General features: G+C 31.5%; 1 protein-coding gene across 3 annotated transcripts in view; it reads left to right on the forward strand.

The window, feature by feature from the left end:
- Nucleotides 1-21,624, forward strand: part of LOC130452612 (semaphorin-2A) — a 1,040,595-nt gene that overhangs the window by 887,304 nt on the left and 131,667 nt on the right. For all 3 annotated transcript variants that reach the window (XM_056791958.1, XM_056791957.1, XM_056791959.1), the window contains one exon: nucleotides 11,070-11,121. In XM_056791958.1, coding sequence (XP_056647936.1) covers nucleotides 11,070-11,121 — 52 coding nt within the window. The remainder of the gene's footprint in view (nucleotides 1-11,069; nucleotides 11,122-21,624) is intronic.

Genomic DNA, 21,624 nt, shown 5'->3' on the forward strand with positions numbered 1-21,624 from the left:
CCTTTTGTGCGAATTCAGTTAAATAAAAGTGGTCTAATTATTTATTTTATGCATTAAGTATACTCTTAAAAACATTTTTTTCACTATCAAAACAAAATTTTTGTAATTTTTGCATTTTTTTTCAAACTTATCGGTATTTTTACTTTTTTTGGTAACTTCTGTGCGATTTCAAATTGCAATGTTCTTATTTTCTTCATTGATAAGACTCATGTACATCTTTTAGTCCAAGGTACAACAAAGCTAATTTTAAGCAATTTTAAAGAGATCTCCATGTCACGTAGAATCAATTTTGGAATTTGGTATTTTGACTTTTTCGTTTCCGTTTTCCCTAAAATGTCAATATTGGAGTGAAGACAATGCCCATTACTTAATGAAACAAAAAGGTAATATTTCAAAAAAATTAATGCTTGGTGTGGTGGGGAACGCTAAATCAGCTCACTAATAACAATTACTTTGATGATAGATGTTTTGGGAGAGTTTGTATGAAAAGTTGACCTACTAGATCCCCAGACCTGACGATGTTAGATTTGTGTGAGGGGAAGTATACATCAAATAGTTCAACAAGAACACATTCTGAATGATAGTGAAGCATTAAAAAAACAAAGTAACTAATCTGAAGTTTGGCAATTAAAACCTTTTTTCCACATCTGCTACATAAGGGACACTTTACCCCACAGAAAAATATGTTTTTTGGAAATTTCGAAATATTCAATTTTTAAAAACTAATTAACTGAACCTCAAAAAACAAGAGTCGTTTCACTTATCTGGGGACACATTATATGTACCCAGTGCCTGCAAATTAGAAAATTATCGTTGGAAACAAAGTTCATTTGAGGAAATTTGAATGATAACTTGGCAATAACAGTTTTTGTCAATACAAAAATAATGAACTTGGTAAAAAACAATAAGCTATAGAAGCCGTTAATAAAATGAACTGTACATATTTTTTTACATAATTGATCCTTTCCTTTCTTTATTATAATTGATAAACTATTTGCGATTCTATTAAGTTCCATTTCTTACCTGTCAAAACATCAGTTATTTTCGTAATTGTTTAATAATGCAGTGAATCCTTTCGTTCGTTTGCTTTAATCAAAGTCGTATCTGACATTATAACTGGCGTTATAGAACAATTTAATAATGTATATATTCGAAACGTCTAAACATGACAGGACATCAGACTTCGTTAGAAAAGGGCCGTATCACGATACGTTCTTGCAAATATAACAGATCCGAAAGAGGGAAATGCTGAATTATTTCCTGTCACTCAATGTTTTCTGTGAAAGGTACAGGTACGGATTAAGAAGGAAATTTTTAGTCGTCGATTTTTATAGAAATAAGTTTCTAATATCATATTTCTTAGACCTTTTGATATATTAATGCATCTAAATGTTCTCGATTTTAGGTTTTTTTGATAATTCTTAAAAGAAAGATAATTTTTTTGATAAAGACTTAAAGAAAAGTCGAAACTTCAAAATTTTTACTTTTAAAATTATCAAAAACAAATTAATTGTGAAACAGAAGAGATCTAAAATCAAGAACTTTTAGATGCATTAATAAGTTTTTATTGATAAGAATTATTTAATAAAACTTATTCTTCCTCATGGGAATTGAAATACTCTAAATTGTTTAGCAATCTGATGAATTGTGATCTAATGAGGAAAGCAGAAACGTTGCACAAGTGAAGAAGACAATATAATTAGAGTTAAACATCGGTATACAAAATTAAAATTAATTAATCAAAGTATACGGACAAGTGTAAACTAAAAAAGTAGGGAACAAATACAAAATATCAAACGAATTAATGAAGAATGAGGAACAAACTATTACATGGAGAGTATATGAAAAATAAGGAGACTTAACTTCTTGAAGTCCTTCATTAAAATTATTAACGAAAACTCTTAATAGAATTAACTTATGGGGAATAGAAAAAACATTGGGATTCTAAGGTACCTGAGAAGAGCCTAGTTGTAAGTAATTACCAGACCAAGACCAGGTTAGTCTTGGTCTTGATAATGTACTCTTGGTCTTGCAGGACTTTATAAAGAGGAGAAAACCAAAAATAAAACATTTCTATGTACCACTAGATTTTATTGGTATAAACAACAGTTTAATGATTATAAAAGTTTTAACATATTATTCTTTTGTTTTATAATTGTCAAGCACGAAACAATATAAATTCATTATAAAATTTAAGTTAAATTTAACTAGCAAATGAATACAATGTTTGCCCTTACATCATTATTTTCTCTTGCAGTTTTAAAGATCCTAAATTACAGTTAATGTTTCCCTTATATTTCGACCTTAAAGCTAACAACAATATTTGAACATATAAATAATGTGAAAAAGCCGCATGAACATCGCATTCTCGATTATGGTTTTGCCTTACTCTTACACTCTTACACTGCTCGGTATTGGTCTTGTTCTTGTGGATCTGAAGACCGCAATATCAAAACGAATATAGGCTCGTTTACATGTAAAGATTATTAATTACAATATTATGAACACCATTTGTTTAGTACAAAATGCAAAACATGAAAAGGCCATTGAACATATCTAAACTGAGCGACTTGACTTCCACAGACTAGTGATTATCTCTTTCGAATTTCATGGTGTTCTTTTACTTCTTCGATTATATCCAGTATCTAATTCACAATGTAGATATTCAAAATTAAAGGCAAGTCCGTTGCTTATATAACCGTTTTCAACCAGATAAAGTGGAAAACCGTGACACGATATTCAGGAACTGCTTGGAATATTTGATGAAATTATACATGTTGTGACGTTGATTTATCAAATTAGTTGATTGCATATGAAAAATAAATTAGTTTCCAACATTTTGATTTAAATAAAGCATTGATTATAAAAGTTCATAATTTATTTTTCCAGTAATTGTGAGTGAGATGTATTAGTCTAAGAACCCACCGCATGATCTTGCAGGTATCTGTTTTTCTGATGAAATTAATTTTAAAGGAATCTTGAGGATGTATGGAATGGATTAAGGATAGGTTGCCTTATAAAAATTAGCCGCAATTACCTGTCATTAATATACTAATATGACTTGCAGCTATATGTTTTTTTAGTCAATCTTACAGCATTTGATAGAAAATGATGTCACAAATCAAAATCAAAATGGTTGCCAGCTCTCAGTCGGCCGCAGCATTAGGGTTGGCAGGTATAAACAGGTATATTATTGTTAATTAATTTCCAGTTGCACAATGGCCGCAAACAGAGGTTGCCATGATTTTGGTGAACGATTCTCGCTCCAGGTAAGTGGAAGCGCAAGAGAGAAGATGCACGCATTGTTACGTGCGATGAATAAGGACAAAGATTGGCAACTGCGACACTTATACAGTTTATGTGCAGTTTAGGCATTTCGTAGTTTACTTGTCACGCTTTCTTTCGAATGGAAACGATAAGTTTTTGATTAGAAAGTCAGACACAATATGAATTCATAGGTTCTTTCCAACCCATCAAAAAGCCGTCCTTGGTAGGATGACGATTCTGTGCAATAGAGATCAAGTGTTCCAACTGGGTGGATACCGTTATATGAACGATTCTGTTTTGTACTCCAACCGACTTGGTATCGTTATGAACCGTTTCCGAGACGGTCTTTTCGATACTTGGTTGATAGCAAGTACTGTTACCAGAACCGTGCATAGCTGGAGTTTGCGCAGACAATATCTATAAACGCTTCCGATAACCGTTTTTCTCGACCAGCAGATTGGAACAAACCTCAAATTTACAATACCTGTGAAGTTCAATTAGACCGCAACTCGTCCGCTTTAGGTAAAGCTGTACACGACTGTTTGATAATATTGACTGCAATATTTTTGTAATATTTTCACTACATTCGAATGCAAGATTCAAAACAAATGACCTATTCGTTAAGTTGTCAAAATTGCGATAATAGTTATTAACAAAATGAAAAACTGACAAATTAAATGGATAGTAGTGCCAACTTGCAATGAAAGAAATATTGGCACTTTCTTTTCCTCATACTTTCATTTGTTTTATCTTAATGTATCGATGAAAGAGGAAGAATAAAGGATGCCTCTGTCACCTCTTTATTTGGAATTTCAGCCAACTCTTTTGACAATATAAAGAGAAATAAAAGTTATATAAGTTGTAACCTTGTAACATGCATCGGCATGTTAAATTCTTCGTCAAGTATTTTCTATATTCCGTTGTTTACTGTTTGTGGCTCAGAAGTAACTTCTGTTTTATTACCACATTCAAGTTTTTAAAGAAATAAATTTGTTACCAACCTTTCACTCAATAAAAGCTCAGTGTCGATTTGGAAACGTCATTACTTTACATATTAACAAATTTGTGGGGAAATTATTCTATATATTTGCTGGTGTTGTCCTAAGATTTTTTTAACTTTGTTTTTATATGTAGCGACTACCAAATTTCCTTTTCATATTTTCTTTAGTGGTTTTTAAATTTATTTTTAAAAAAATTGTGAACTAATTTCTAAGTAAATTCGTATTTTCTATTTATTTGGGGATCAGATCTGTTCTACCTACTAGAGAATTCCTAGTTTTTGAAAAAATTCGAAAATTAACTTTTTTTTAAACTTATCAATCTGAGAAAAGAAGAAACTAGAACAACAAGATTGTTATTATCAGCAAGAAGAAGGTACAGTAGTGCTTATGTATTGAAGAGACGCTACAACTTTGAATTTATCGATCTAATATCTCAAATAATACTCAATCGAGAGCAAAAAAAATAATGAGTTAGTAATAAGATACAAACTAATATAATTAGGCGGTTTTCCACAAAAGAAAGATGAAATGCTGAGCAATTCAAAGATAAAATAAAATTGGAAAGATTGAAATAATTCAATTTCTTACTTACTTACACAGCATTATATCAAGGAAGATAAAAAAAATAATAATAAAAAACATGAAGTTTCTTCTTTTTCTTATCTTTTTCTACCTTAGTAGTGAAACATAAGTGACTAGTTAGCCACAATTATTAAACAAGGGAATATCAAAAACACTTGACGAAAAACGTAACAGACCACTTGAATGTCACAACCTTAAGATTCCCGTCTGGAAAGTTTTACTCGGAAAGTGGTATTCGGTTTCTGTAGAAGGTACGGCAAACGATCAATAATTGAACGCTACCAGCTTTTCAACGAAAATAAATTAAAATGAAGGAAAAAGTTAATTAAAATTGCTATAAAACTATCCACAACAATATATTTATCGAAAAAGTGATAAAATTCAATGTGTATACATAAGAGCACAACGATAAGAAAGCATATTAGATTAAAAACAGTTAGATATTTAATTCGTCTGATACTTATTTATGCCAGAGGTAAGGGCTGGAAGAAAAAAAGCCAGAATGGTAGCAGCCCTTAGTTGTGGTCCAAAGTTGTAGAGTGAGTAATGTAGACGATGTTAGAAACTTAGTTTTTCTTCTTAGGTAATTCAATTTGACAGAGCTGCAAAAAAAGGAAAGAAACGGGAATACAACTGGGAACTACTACAAAGAAAACGACTACATAGAACAGATGAGAATAAAAAGGAGCGTATCCTGTAACATATATAGAATTTATATTTTCAAAATATAATTAGATAGTTGCCCAGCTCTATTCATTGTCTTCCAAAATAAATAGAACAAACGAAGAATGAGAAATTATAAAAGAATCACTAAAAGTATTAAAAAGCAATATTGAGAAAATATTAGAAAAACTTACTAGCGAATATAAAATGATAATTCCACCACAAATTTTCTAAAATTTACTTTCTGTTGCCTTGGTAGGCGTTGAAGATAAAGAGGATATTCGAAAATGGAGACTAAGAGGCTGCACAATAAGTAATTCACGAAATATTTGTCAATTTGCATGCTGGTAAGTACCGTTTTACCCTCTAGCAATAATAATATTCCATCCATTATTCAATTACTGAATACTGAAGCAGGGTTGATGGTCGGCTCCTTCAATTGTGTAAGATTAAATTTTATTATTATTCAACTAAACAAATAGTTAAGTTTGACTTTGATATATTGCTGCTTCTAACCTTCTCATATTGTAAACTTTTTGAAATAGTTTTCATCATTATCAATCGAAAAAGTTATTTTATCCGAGTGAGAATTGTGGGCACAATATAATTATATCAGAATTCCGACCTGTTATATAACGAACTGTTACTGATTTGTGACCCACTATGTTTTTTCCAGATGCACAAGCATTTGTTGTTTTTATTTTCATTAGTCTGGTAATGTTTTTCCGCTCCCTGCGGTCGTACTGAAAAGCCACATGTCACTATTATGCGTGTTTTGTGTTTTTTACATCCCCGATCAAGAGTTAAATGGACCTCTAAATGAACAATATAATTTTGCAAAGGCATATTTCCACAGAGAATGGACAATCGATATGCTTTGAATGACGTGTAGTAGTATGTGGAAATAATGGGGAGATGAGGCATTAATTGAATTTATTTCACTGACTGCGTTTGAAACAGTTTTTGTGAAGTAATAGTCAATAATAATTGCAGATAGGGGCAAGCTGTAACAAAAGTTGATGTCACATTAGACTTCAATTTTAGTCGTTTTTTAATATAAGAGTCTTTTTCTGATTTCTTCTGAAAGAAGATTTGAAAAAAAATATGGTGAATGAATTTATTAGTCTCCTCCTGAAACTGCTTTAATAAGATCATGTTGGAAGTATCTCAGGTTAAACAGGGATCTTGAACAACGCAATAACATCAAATTTTATTTCAAATTGCCAATGCAAAAAGTAACAAAGACCTTCACTAAATGTTGAAATATATATATGGTGGTGATGTAGTAGTAATAGACTTATCGAGAGCTAGATAAAGAGCTTGTAATCTCGCACGGGTTAGTGTAAAGAGCGATTCAGTGATTTGGTAAATTCTGTTTCAACTTGCGTGGAATCTAAATTGTTGTTCAAGAGTGAGTTGGATATATGACACACCCTGAGATAGCATTTCATTGCTCTTTCAATAACAGTATAAATCAAGGTCATGGTTATTGTTTACTTTGATTACGAAGTCATGGTGCTTATGAAAAGGGGAATAACTCCTATTTCCAAATTTTGGCTGGAATTTTGGCGAAACGATAGAAAGATATTTAGAAAGAAAGAAACATAAAAATAGAACATGAATTTTTTTGTTGATCGTGGTATCTCACTGTAATCGTCGTCGTCATTGATTCGCAATTTTCTGACAACTATAAATCTTTTTGCTGTCCACATCCTCCTCACAAATAGAAAATTTGCTAAAAATATAACGTTTTGAAAATAATTCAAAAAGAATTTTAGAATACAGTAATGGATTCAACGTTAAGATTAGAGCATAGATTACCGTTTAGACATTCAATAATCGTTCAGTTTATTTTGTGAGAATAGAATTTGTGATGTATAATTTTGAAAGAACTGTTGTTAGAAACACCCACTGCATTGATGATTTGTGCTACTGACTATTCACTATTTATTATTGAAATTTTGCATTGGTAATTAATTCAATTACGTACCTTTGTACGGCTATTCTTTAACCAGGTTCAACTGAAACAAAATATTTTAATTTGATCATCATACATTTTTTCTTCACGCGTAAAATAATAATTATATTATTGATGATGAAAAATGAAGGACATTATTTTAGTAGGAAAAGATTAATGAAAAACGATATCAACGTCTAATTTTTTTATATTTAATTTTCGGTTTTTCAGTTTTGAATATTTAATTTGATAGATGACTGCAATGTACGTCTCTGGAATTAGTCGAAATAGCGAATTCCAGTATTAGAACATTTATTCCAAAAAAGTCGTCCAAAATATATGATTAACATATAGTTAGTATAAACACTGCTTTTTTGTTATATATGTTTGAAGAAGAAAAAAGAATATACGATGATGGTTTTGTCTGCAAAGTAATTTGGTCAATTTGATCGATGGCGTTTTCTTTACCAAATTGAGGCTATTTTTGTTCAATTCGGTGTGGAATCGGCCGGATAATTCGATATAGTACTTCCTTTTGACTGTTCTGCTTTCCTCTAGGAAGTCGATGTAGATCATACCTTGTGAATCCCAGGTGCCCATTATCTTCCGATCTGAAAGAAATGTATCAACTTTTTTCCACGAAGTGAATTCCACAGATTCTCCCGTTCTATTGATCTCTGGTCTGTACCAGTGGATCTGCTTTTCGACTGCCACACTTGCCGCTCTGGAAGGATCTCGCGGTTGCACGTATCCACAGTGACTCACTCCGAATGAGGAAAGGCGGCACCCATCAAGCCCAAAATTTCATGCACGCGATCTTTTGGAATGCCTACTGTTTCTATTCCGCTTTTACACGCGGTCAATACAAAGTTAGGGTTAAAGGTAAGGGGTAAAATATGCCAACTTGCAGACAATACTAGTTTCTCTTGGAATAATCCTGATCTCGAAGCACTTCATAGGACCATATCTTCCAATCTTCTCTGTCTCAAAGCATCTAAAACTAAAGTTTCATCATATAAAAATACATTGCTGCCTTTTTTATTAAATACCATCACCATTGACGTCGTTGAATCTGTAAAATTCTTAAGGCTCGTTGTGGAAAATTCCTTGAAATTGGAGTTACATATTGTCGCCTTAGTTAAAAACTTAAGTTCCTCCTGTTTTACGCTGAGATCAGTTTCCAAAGAACTGAACTTATCCACCTCCTTAACAATTTATTATGCTCTTATTGAGTCGCATCTCCTTCCCTTTTTTATTTACTCAGACTAACCTGCAGGGCTTACTGCAGGGAGTTCTTTAAAATATTTAAAGCTCTCACTCTTCCTTCTTCATTTATCTTTGAAGCCGTTTGCCTAATTTGTAAGCACGCTTCTCCAATTTCAGAAACGCCGACCTATCTACTCCACGTTCAGAATTAGTTAAGGGCTTAATATTTTACAATGCAAAAAATGCATAATCACTTGCCAATTGAAATCAAATCGATATCATCTTTTCCCGCACCCCGCAATAATATGGGGCATATTTACTGGAAAGTGCCTTCTACTCTGTAAACGACTTCTAATAATAATATTTAATTCCGGGCATGCTGAATACTGGTTTAATTTCTCCTATGGAATTACATGCTAACTATTACCCATTACTATTACCTATAATTTTGTTACTCATTGTGGTTTTATTCCGTAAATTGAAATTTGAAATTTATTTTATTTATCTCTCTCACGATCCGGCTTAATCTACTATAATGTAATTGATACATAATTAGCGTCTTCTTCTAATATCAAGTACTTAGTATTTGTAAAATTCAAAAATGCGTATCTTTATAAATTTAGAAAGAATAATCGACAGTATATAATGTTTTTCTTTATTCACAATATACACATTCATTTATACTTACTAACGATTTGTTTGATCATTTCATTAAAAAAACGTAAAATCACTGACATACGACTTGAAGTAAGAATAATTTTTAGGTATTAATTTTTAAGTGCTTACATAAGTACATGGCTTTTCTAAATTAAAACTTAATATTCATAGAAAAACATCGAAAGAATGATTGTAAAATGTTTTATTCATTGCATGTTTCCCATAATTATGATATTTTATGATATTGTATTAAGCCGGCGAAATATAGATCTGCCTCGTATAAAAAAACATTAATAACTTTACTCCTTCTAATATCGTTAATTTAATAATTACAAAGTATATTTTTATGAAATAATACAATTGCAAATACATTGTTTTTTCATTGTTTCCAATTTATATTTTGATAACCAACAGTGTTTCCAGCAAGAGTAAACGATCTCATCGCGTTCGTAAAATTTTATCAATAGTTTTGATGAAACTATTGCTTCTAGTTAAAGTGAAATTGACGGTTGTGCTAGTGATTGGAGTTATTTTATATCCTCCACGAATGATCTGGAATGTCCCAATATTGATTCAATAGATCAACACGTAGATCGCAAGTTATCTAGTGAAAAGGCAAAAATGAGGGATGGATTGAAGCACTAAGTCGGTGAAACACAGATATCTGCCTCTACGTAACCATTATATGCCTAAAAAAAATTATTGACTACTTTACTCTTCTAAATATCGTTGATCTAATAATTACGAAATATATTTTTATGAAATAATACAGTTGCTAAATTTTTTACGTATTGTTTTAATAAAAGCATTGCTTCAATAGAGAAACACGTAGATCGCAAGTTACCTAGTGATAAGTCAAAACTTTGGAATGGATTTGGTATACAAACTCAGCTGAGATGTTGAACATTCCTTTCACTGATGTACAAGGTTTATATCGCTTGACATAACTACATTTAGGACAAAATCCCAAATCGTACGACATTTATAAAATACTTTTTGGGAACAAAACCTGATTATAAGGGGTTTTATGTATGTGCAAATAAAAATAAAAGCATTTTTGTCGCTCTGTATGAGATGAGATATGAAGTTATATAATTATTGAAAAAATTGTATTCTACATTTTAGTTTGGTTTTTAATTGAAGTGTATTTTTATTCTTCTTTTTTATTAATTATTATATATTTCATATTTTTTAGTTCGATTACATATAAAAACATGGCTTTAACTATAATTTGTTATAACAATATAAATTTACAAGACGCTGGAAGAAAATAATTATGACTTCCGAACTTAATAAGAACGACGGGTCAAAATTATTGTACCCACTGGTTATCCTGCGGTGATAATAACACACATTCATACTTATAAATTATTGTATTGTTATCGGTCCTTAATAAATATGCAAAATTTTAAAAATCAAACCGATCTTTTCAAAAAGGAAGAATTAAAGTGGAGAATTGACAAAATAAATATATATTTGATATATGTCTCAAATTTTTCTAGAAGTAGTCTTTAGTCGTTGAAATAAATCAAAAAATGGAACTAGGAAAAAGTTTTAAAAGTATAAACAAATTCATGTATATTTTTTTAGAGGAAGGTTTGTTTTTTAGTCACGTTTTTATGGTTTTCTGTTACGCGCTAAAAGATCTCGACTTCAATATACATTTTCGTCATAAAACAAGCAATTTATAAGAAGCATATTTGCGATGGAAAAACTCATCAAATTTTTTGTTACAGGGACCGCGTCTACCGACTGAACTTGAGCAATATCAACCAATCAAGCTGCGAGGTACGTACATATATACTTAAACATTCCATTTCCGCCCGTGTAATTTTAAGGGAAAAGTTTTTGCCCTTAATAACCCTACATGGCATTTCTTGCTCTCGTTTGTCCATATTACGAGTGAAATATAAGCATATACTTTCCCCAACATGATGATATTACTAATAAGTTATAGTTACGAGGGTTATTTGTAGAATATGCCAACTAAAATAAACAACAAAGAATATATTATAATACATTCCGCTCTCCATTCAGATATTCTTTATTCCTCCACATTTTCTTTACTATATATTCTGAACTTACTATAATGCATCTTTTACAGAAATATAATTTAGAGAGTAGTATTATATAGTAGTTAATCTTTGATATAAACCTCGTAAGTACAAGCGAGTCGTCAAACTTATATGATAAGTCTAATATTACGCGATTCATATAATAAACCAAACTGACGTTAAAGTTTCTTCGTAACTATTTACGAGACGTGGATTATCATCATTTAGCTTCTAATCATAAGTTATATTTTGAGGTGATGCCATTCAGGTGCGTACGTCTTTTGCTACTGAATTATATTTACATAGAATATTACATATACAATATTTTCATATAAACATCATGTTAAATAGTAAGATTATCACATAAATTAAGTCAATGAATGGTCCTCATTGTTTGTTGAAGTGTTCAAAGTGATAAAGTATCCTGCTGTTATTGTTATATAAGTTGAATCACAACTTCCACTCTAATTTCACAAGAAAATAAATAAATTTGTTTTACAACTCACGTTGATAACTTGATTTATAAACATTTTTTTGGTTCGTTTCTGAATTTATATGCTTCCATTTCCTAGATTATAAGTTTATTCAGTAATGCATCACCATATTCAGATATATTGAAACATTCGCTTCATTTTTTTGGTGGTCTTTAGACAATTTTGGCACCTATCTTGTACAAAATTTCACGAATTTTCACGAATCTCTTCAGCGATAACTTTTCTATTAATAGGTTAGATTGAAACTGAATTCAACATTTCTAATCAGAAATTTTATTTTATGTATTGTTCGCTTATACTTCACACATTCTCTAGTACATTTCCATTGCTAACAAAAACTTTATTGCAACGCACATCTTAAATTTGAATTTTGAAAAAAACGAGAGTCTGGATGCCGATTAAGATGCTTCGCACGCCTATACCTAAATATACGTGATCTAGCCTGTCATATATAAATGTTCCTTACTTTCTGAAAAGCCCTCGTATAATATCAGAATCATTATATCAGTTGAACTTTATTCACAATTAAAATATGAAGAAAAATATAAAGAAGTAGCAATAACTGAAAATGGATATTGGAAATCTGAAATTTTAAATATCTTCACTTAGTTGGTATTGGAGCACCTAGCTCTTTTGACATATGGAAGGACAGAACTCGTATATTGTTGAACACGCTGTCAGTAATAAAAATGCAATAAGCTGAAATAATGTTGAATTGAAGACAATACTTTGGTTATCGAAACGCGTGTAATTTGGAATGTTGTGGTATTAGTAAGTAGTGTATTCAGTTATTCTAAGATAATTTTTGTGTTTTAGATTGAAACAAATATTTCTTTCCTTCCTAGATGCAAGTCAATTTCAATCCATCTCAATAAAATATCATCAGAAACACATATCTTACAACTAATAATAAACATACATAACATAACTTCGAATTAAGTGAATCTTTAACTTGCTCAATAAATCAAAGCTAGAACTAGTTTGGACTTTGTATCTACTTAGTCTGAAGTTCGGTCCTGAACGAATTTTAACTGTTTATATTGGGCTGAGTAAGTTGAAGACTCAATTCCCTTTTCTTAAACGGATTGGTTATTAAAACATCTAAAAAAATATCAATCAATTTGAGTGCTAGAGAGCGTTTAATGTTGTGGAAAATTTACCCGATTCTTATTGGCCTAACCTCAATCTAAACCGAAAAAAGTAAATCAATTCTGATATGTAGTTTTTGAAATTAGTGTGTCTATTCGTACCTTTTTAAGTGAGTTTTTACTTCAATTGTGAACAAATATCTGACCAAAAATCTTCCTTATCGATAAACCATCTTATTTCCTGACTTATTTCTTTCATTAGTGTCTTGAGAACTTTCAGATGCGTTATTCCACACCAAGAGTTCATTTGAAGTTACTTTGTCTCACTAGTAAATATTTCAAGTAGTGATTTTAATATTATCAGTTTAGTATCTGATTTGATTGTAGTTCATAGTTTGAGTGAATGGTTTCATTATCAAATCACAAAATTAGATCCTTCTAGATGTCATAATTTCGACATTTTCTATGTTTAATGTAGTCAAAAGATGATTTTTAAATATCGATAAAGATTCATTTTAGATCTGGAAACGTATTACAGCTGCAATCGGAGTTAACTTAAGAACTTTTCATAAAACTCAGTCAATGTAAAAACACAAAATAAAAGGACAGTGAAAAAGACAAAACAATACTAGATGACGTTGGCATAGTCCAGTTAAGAAACAGCATTTCCAATTATCATACATCGAAAAAAATATACAACAAAGTCGATTATGCTGACTGTAGAAAAACTCTTAGATGGAGAAAAATGACCGAAAATTCTCCAGATTTGACTCTAAGCGACTACGGTGTTCAGATCTGAGGAATATAAATTAAAAGAAAAAGTCCTCGTTGAAACGGAAGAATATTTTGCGTTTGACTGAATTTGTATGAAACTACTAGATGACAAACCGGAACTTATTTTTACTTCACTAGGCCGGGAGCCTATTGATCGATGAGTTCAGTATAAATACATTGGAGTTTATTATCAACAATATTGTCACAGATGCCGGAGTTCACTTGACGGTCCTGGAAATTCGCCGTGTTGTAGAATTATAGATTACAGTTATTTTAACAATGGGCCCGTAAATTGGGAAGTCCTTTTGTGCCGTTAAACTGAAAGGGAAAACACATAAATTGCGAGGAAATGTTATGAACCAAGAACCGTAAATAAATATCAATAATTGCACAATATTGAAGCGATATATCTCTCAAAGTTGAGCAATTATTGTTAAAGGAATTCCGAGGGAATTTCTGGTGGAGAGGATTTGTGTATTGAATTAGCTGGAATTCCGGAATGAAGGTATTTCCGAAAGCAAATTAATTGTTTTTGAAGTGCCTCCTGAGGTAGAGTGATACTTGAGTTGCCAATATAGTATTAAAAGAAACGTACTTTATAATATCAGGATCCAATATCAGAGGAAATTGGTATAGAAATTAAAACATTTTATATTTTTACAGCGTCTGATTGGTAATAAATTGAAATCATTAATCTAAAAATGACAGGACGTTGCGTTATTATCTAAAAGTGCTTCTGAAAATAGAATTTTTGTTCTGATGCAGTAGCATCACATAACTTTATGGTGCAATTATATTTATTTATAATGTTGAGAACAACTCAAACAGGCATTTTTAAAGTGGTAGAAATTAGGAATGAGATCTCATTAAATCCTATTAATACTTTTATATCACTTGCTATTTGCATCATTATCATAATTAGAAAAACATGAATATTATTTGTAAAATACCTCAATACTACATTTTCAGTGCAGTTATTTTAACACACATTTAGCTTGATACTTCTGTATCTTTAGATCGAAATTTTTGTGTACTTATATCCTTGCAAGGTTCACCAAGAGATCAAGTGACGGAATGTTTGAACTCAATTTTTGCTCATTTTAAATTACCACAAAAATTGTAGTTTTGCATATTTTCATACGCTTTCAGAATAATGACACATTTTTTGGTTAGTCATTTCATTTTTATAATAGGAGATATCTTTTCGATTTGATTATATGAAACATAAAAATAGTTTGGTTAAGTGATAATGAAATGAAAAATAGTTAATTTAAATAATGATATAATATAATATTATATTTTATATATACGAGGATATATTGAGATGTTCCTTAACACTTTTTGGAATCTCTAGATTATTTGGGTGATGCTTTCACTGGCACATCCCATAGCTGAAACCCTTATGTCCATACCGGTTTCAGAATTTGTTTATAAACAACAAATTCAAAATGTTTCATCTCGATAGACAAAAACTGCTAATTTTATTAACTACTGGTTGTACGTTTCGTAGAGTCGAATTTATTGATTTAGATTTTTCCTGTAAGCTCTAACATATCCAAATATTTGGTGATAGATCAAGGTGGTGAGAAAAGTGTTTTCTTTTTCAAGACGGTAGAATTTTTCGTTTCATATAATGGTGAACTGAGTATTTTGATATCTCGGGAGTTCGTATACATCATGTACATCTCAGACTGGAAGATGTAAGAAATTCATGGCTGATAAGAAATGCTTTGAATGCTTCTAATATAACGAATATTAAACCAGTATAAACACTACAAAAAAAGGAGATATTATAGGACCTGATGTGTTTTTATTAGAACATCCATCTCCAACTTCAGTCTACAAGTCATCCGAGTATTTATTTGGAGTTCTCAACCAGGCTGGTGGCATTTTTAAATGTTGTGGAGGTCTGGTATAGAATAAGTTTATGTTTTTGTTTAAGGTCAAGGCTAGCAAACTAAGAGGACGTTCGATTAAATTACATGGATGCTGGAACTTTTTGGTTGATTTTATCAGGGTACACTAGATTTAAGGGATCGGGAGAAATAGCAGCTGTGTACGAAAGCAGATATTGTCATCCGTGGCACAGTGGAGGTATTTTTGGCCTCGCCATAAAGCCTTTCAGTGGGTTTTGGCCGAAATCCCCCCAAACATAGTGGGCAGTTATATTCACTGAGCTTTCAAACATTCGCAGATATGTACATGAAGCTACAGTTATTGAGTTGAGATTGGTTTAGTGATCTATATAGCGGTTGGTATTTGGGTTTACATAAGTACTAAATTGTCTCTGGTTGAGTGCTGTTGACCAAAGCCAGACTGTTTTTTTTTTAAAGAAAATTTAGTTTTTCGAGGAACTACAAGAGCTGTTGGTTGATTAGTTCTTCTAGTAGTTTACACATATTACATATAAGAGAAATGGGCCTGTGAGGTCGAGGTAAGGAAGGAGGTAAATTATGTCCTGGTATAATCAGAGACTGGCACCATTGTGAAGGAAAATTATGTTCAGATGTAATTGTACTTAGTATATTTAAAAGTTTAGATAGACTGAAAGTAATGTTTTTAAGAAGCAGAGTGGCCTTCTCAAAGGCAGCAGCGTGCTCATGCACTTGGAAAAGTAGATATTAATTATTGGAGCTAGTTAAAATTAAATTATTTAAGATCAGAGGTTTCTATTTAAATTTACTATAAAAGTGTGTATTCCAGTTTTTTTATTAATTATAGTTACATTGTGTAGCGATTTATTACTCTATGAATTCTTCTTAGTGGTTGAACCGTTCTAGATGATGAGGAATAAAAAACAAATAAAATATGTGTTAATAAACTTGATTTGTTAGGGTGGACAATTTCCTTGTAAAACAGGTAATATACATATATAGAATCGAGTCCGGTAACTTCCCTCTTTATTATGAAGCTGAATTACACCCTTTTTTGATCCCCTGCTTTCATTACAAAAAGGACAAAGAACCGTCCTGTGCGCGGATTAAATGATTCGACTATAAATCCTTAATTTTATATCGCAGGCGGATATGGCGGGTTGTCGTCACCACCTATGATCCTGCTTCTGCTTTTTCTAATTAATGGCCAAGCAAAAATAAAAGCCACCCGCCATTTTACGTTCTCCCAATATCACGGCTCCTTTTATATAAAAGCGATTCCGGCCTCAGTATTTTATCAAAAATGCTGATATTAGTCCCATTTTTTATTCTCTCCATAGTGTGCCGTTGAAGGACTTTTTCCCTTTTGTACTTACCGTACCAACCGAGAGACCACTAGACCGACTGACTATACCGTGAATTTACGAGAATGGGGCAAGATGCGAAATTAATAGCACAATTTATACAACATATGGAAATTGCATGTTTTAACGTGTATTTTCCAAATAGAAATGTTATAGTGAGTTTTCAGTTTTCATTACCGATATTTATAGAGATCTTTGAAATGTAGGCAGTTGTTTGAACTTAATTAAAGAAATTTTTCAAATGATACATACAGAAAATAAGTCATATCGAAGCTGTTATACCAATATAGTGTAGTTAGAGACAGTTACACACTATAATCGGAGGCTGCACTATCAGTTACGACTGAAAATTTTGGTCAACTGAATTCATACGTGGCTGTATCATCTTGCGATAACCAGCGATATCATCGAAAAGTTCACCAAATTGTACTGGACAACGTCGGATAGAGGTTATCAAAAGAAGGCATTTGCCATATACTGCTGAAGAATTATACAAGCGTAAACTATTTGCGCGACAAAAAGATAATTCGAACGATCATTTCCGGTCTTATTAAAGCGGTTCAAGCAGGTAAAATCGAATACTGGATCCACCCTTATAGTCCTGAAATGAAAACAATCAACAAAACAATCGAGAAAGTCGATTGAAAATATCAAACCTGCAAAGACGTTTTAATCGGTCAAAAAAGTGATAGTGACTTTTTTCGGATAGTCATGAGATTTCGTTCATACGCATAATTGCTTGATAAGAAAGTGCTTTTCTATCAGGGCAACACACTTTCTTCATACTCCGGTGGCTAAAATTCACAAATTGCAGTTAACCACCCATATCAGATCTGGCCCCCAACTATTTTTTTCTGTTTCCTTACCTTACAGGTAAGGAGTAATGAACTTTGAATTTCATTTGCAGGATAGAGATTTTCATTATAAGAGGATGTTTTCTTATACGTAAATGCCTATTTTGAGAAGAAGGATGGCATCGCTGGAAAGTGTGTTGTTGTTTTGTTAGATGGGCAACTTTATAGACAACCTCCGTAAGAGCCAGCAAAAACCGTCAAATGTTAATCTGGTTAAAAACATTTACCCGGGAATATATACACATATGTATAGTCACATAGTAAAAAAGCTTTTCTTCAAACATTTTTCTCCGAAGGGTAGTTTGATAAGTCACTTCTCAACTCAGGAAAGCTATACAATTGTGGCATTGGTTCGGAATCTTTTTCATGAAAAGTTATTTCAATTACATTTTTTCTTAGTCATGCAGAAGGATAACCATAAAAGTAATATTTTCTTGTAATTTTTTTCGTTTAAGATTTGTAGGTACACAGGAGAAAAATCATACATCATACAAGTATGACATTTGTTCGTAATTTTTCCACAGAAAAATCGTTTGCACAATCACATTTGAGAAAAACCATTCACATTCGACATTTGTCGTAGAACTTTATAAAAAAATAGTTGAATACTGTGGCAATGTATAATTGTATATAAAAATTTTGTAGAACGACATTTCTTTCATACAATGAAGGATCCACCGACAGTTGATAACGAACGCTATTCTGGAGGTAGTATCGGGAATGAACGTAGCTGAGATATTTAGAGAAATTACAAATATTTTCGTAGGCTAAGAAATTTTCTACATCTTAATAAATGATGTGAATAAATAAAAATCATTTGTTCATGTAGTTGATCACTTTTACAATAAAAAATGTAGAAGCGATCTCAAGAGTTGTTATTATGTCTGTTATCTCACCTAAATTGCGATTGATCCATTTTACGATAGATATAGCTGTTGATAAAGTTAGCGTTGCATTTCAACCAGTCATCAGTGTTTCCAAATACACTTATTATCGTTAGAGCAAGCTAGCACATCTAAAACGGAATTAGCTAGAATTCTACATACTCCACTCTACATACTCGTATACTACACACTCCAGAGTTATTGTATTGAATGCATCAAATTTTGACCATATTTGAATTCGTTTTGATCCATATTGATAGAAGGCGAAAAAAATAGATGCAATAAGAATAGTCTATATTCATCTTCACTCCCCTTCACATTGTCAATTCGTGTTATTCCTCCTATTGTTTGGAAACTATCCACATAGTAGTTTCCCTAACCAATGAGCAATTTAAGCAACCGGTTCACTTCTCAAAAATACTTTTTATTTAAATTACGTTAAATACGTATTCAGCATTGTCCAATCGTCGCTTGTGTATCATGATTTTTACAATTGCAATTACTGTACTTCCCCTAATTTATATTTCATTCAGGAATTATGATTGAAAATAAAAGCTATTATCATACTTCCGTATAAATTTTTCATTCTGGATGTATTTGAATTGAGAGTTTATATGGTTATCATAGACTTTGAGAAGAAACTTCTAAATCTGTCTATTCGTTTGATTTCGAGGTTGACGTTATTCTTGCTTTTTCAAATGCCGATAAATGTCGTTAAAGAATCATTTTTCCCATTCGTATATGAATAACTAGAGGAAAACAAAATGAAAATTAGTTATATAGAAGCTAGAGGTAATAATTGTCTTTGTTTTAGAGTTATTAGAGTGATACCGGGAAAATAATTTTGAACTTCTTTAATAATTCAGGTGATGGATTTTTTAATGTGACCAACTGCTCTAATCGTCAAAAATATTAAACTCACCAGTATAGACACCAATCTCATTCTCATGAAACTTAAGTCCTCCTTTATAACACATGAAATAGATTTATATTTACCTCTAACCTTCATAATTTGTTGCTTTTGTAGGTGTGACAATTGGAATTCGCGAATTCATAACCAAGTTTAACACTTAATTTTACTATGCACGTTCGCAGTAGTCTCCACTCAAATCTGTACAAAGATTCCAATATTTTCACGATTTAAACTTTGGTAATCGTCTGAAATCGATCTGTTTAGAAACACGGTTACAGATTCTGTGACCTCATCATATGTCGAATTCAATTGAGAAGTGACTTTATCTTAGGAATTTTTAGGATATCATAAAGTGTTTGTGGCGTTGTGGAGGGAATTTTTTACCAAAAACTCTTGTACAATCAGTGACGCATGGTTCTGTGTGTTTTTTTTTTGCAAAGTCTACCCAGTCTTTGCGAGATCGATAAATCGCGTGCTATTAGATGATCCAGGATGCTAATATAGTATTTTCCGATCATTGTTTGGCAGGAAGAAATATATGCACGATAAACCATGTCGTGACTGCCTTCGACTTCTTTGCTTTTGTTATACGTTCCACACTTATTTCTATCCACCACTGCTTTCCTTACGGGTATTAAAATGTTAGTCAAATATCCAGGTTTATCTGTCTATTGTCGTTCCAGATAACTTTTCATATTTGCTTTTGTTAAAGGAATAAAATTGTTGGTCTTGGTGCAAATCTTCAGCATATTTTTGTGGACGGTTTCTTTGTTGATATTCAACCCATAAGACCTAATTCATGGATCGTCTTCTACTGATTATTGCCCCTGTTTGAACCGCTTCGCTCATTCAAAATGCCTTTTCTTGACACTTCATACACAAAATCAAATTTTCAAATGATTTCCAAAGATTTTTTGCTATATTTCACTAAAAATAATTGAATTACAACACGCTGCTCTTGATGTCTTGAGTGATGAAGAACATCACTTGTTTACTTTGAACTTCATCAATATATTTGTGATTTGTACATCTGTTTTGTATAGATTATTGGGAAGTAATATAGTCAAAGTCCAAAACTCAGAACATAAAATAAAATGGAAATTAAGAATTAAGAAATCAAATGGAATTTTTGCGGAATTTGAATGGTATCATCCATATATATGTAATACAAATTCATAGCATCATTAACTATTGAAAGATGGTATTTGAGAACATATTTTGAATCCAAAAATTGGTAGATCAAACTAATACACTGGATTTATGTGTTAAAAGATTTACTGCGACGAAATAAAAAATCATAACTGAGAAACACCAGGATACGAGAACTTCGAAAATTTCTGCATTATTTTTTAGCAAGTTTAATAAGAGCCCTTTATGATACGATACAACTACTCAACTGAAGACAATACTTATAGTTTTATAAGTAGAAGATCCCCAATGTTTTTCGATATTACAGGATTATGATTGTGTGACAATCTGGTATATTTGAAAATAATCTGAATAAATATAAGACAGTATTGGCCGTTCTTTATTATATTGATATTATTAATAATTTGGAGTTGATAATTTCGAATTTTTCTCGTATAACATTCATAAACAATGCACACCGTTCCAAAAATATTATCGACCATCCAGCATCAAGTTTTTTGACGACGTTTAAAAAGTTATCCTAGAGGATATTAGACATTTTCAATGTAATTATATGAAATTTTTATTATCAATGACCCACATGATGGCCTTTAAGTGGATTATTTAATAAATTATTAAGGGTTTGATTAACATTGTTATAACGTGAAATCCTGAGAGATTTGAGAAGATATCTTTTAAATTATTCGTAATCCAATTATAAGAGTAATAGTACTGGCACGATGGACGTCGACGGAAGTTTTGGTTCGTCGCTTTAGGGAGTTAGTTAATGTCAAGATCGTCTATTTTTCAAGTGAGTTGAAGGATTTGTGGCTGCGAAATAATTAAAAATTAAACTTGGAGGAT

The sequence above is a fragment of the Diorhabda sublineata genome, chromosome 2, assembly GCF_026230105.1.
Source record: "Diorhabda sublineata isolate icDioSubl1.1 chromosome 2, icDioSubl1.1, whole genome shotgun sequence".
In the NCBI taxonomy this organism is placed as follows: domain Eukaryota; kingdom Metazoa; phylum Arthropoda; class Insecta; order Coleoptera; family Chrysomelidae; genus Diorhabda; species Diorhabda sublineata.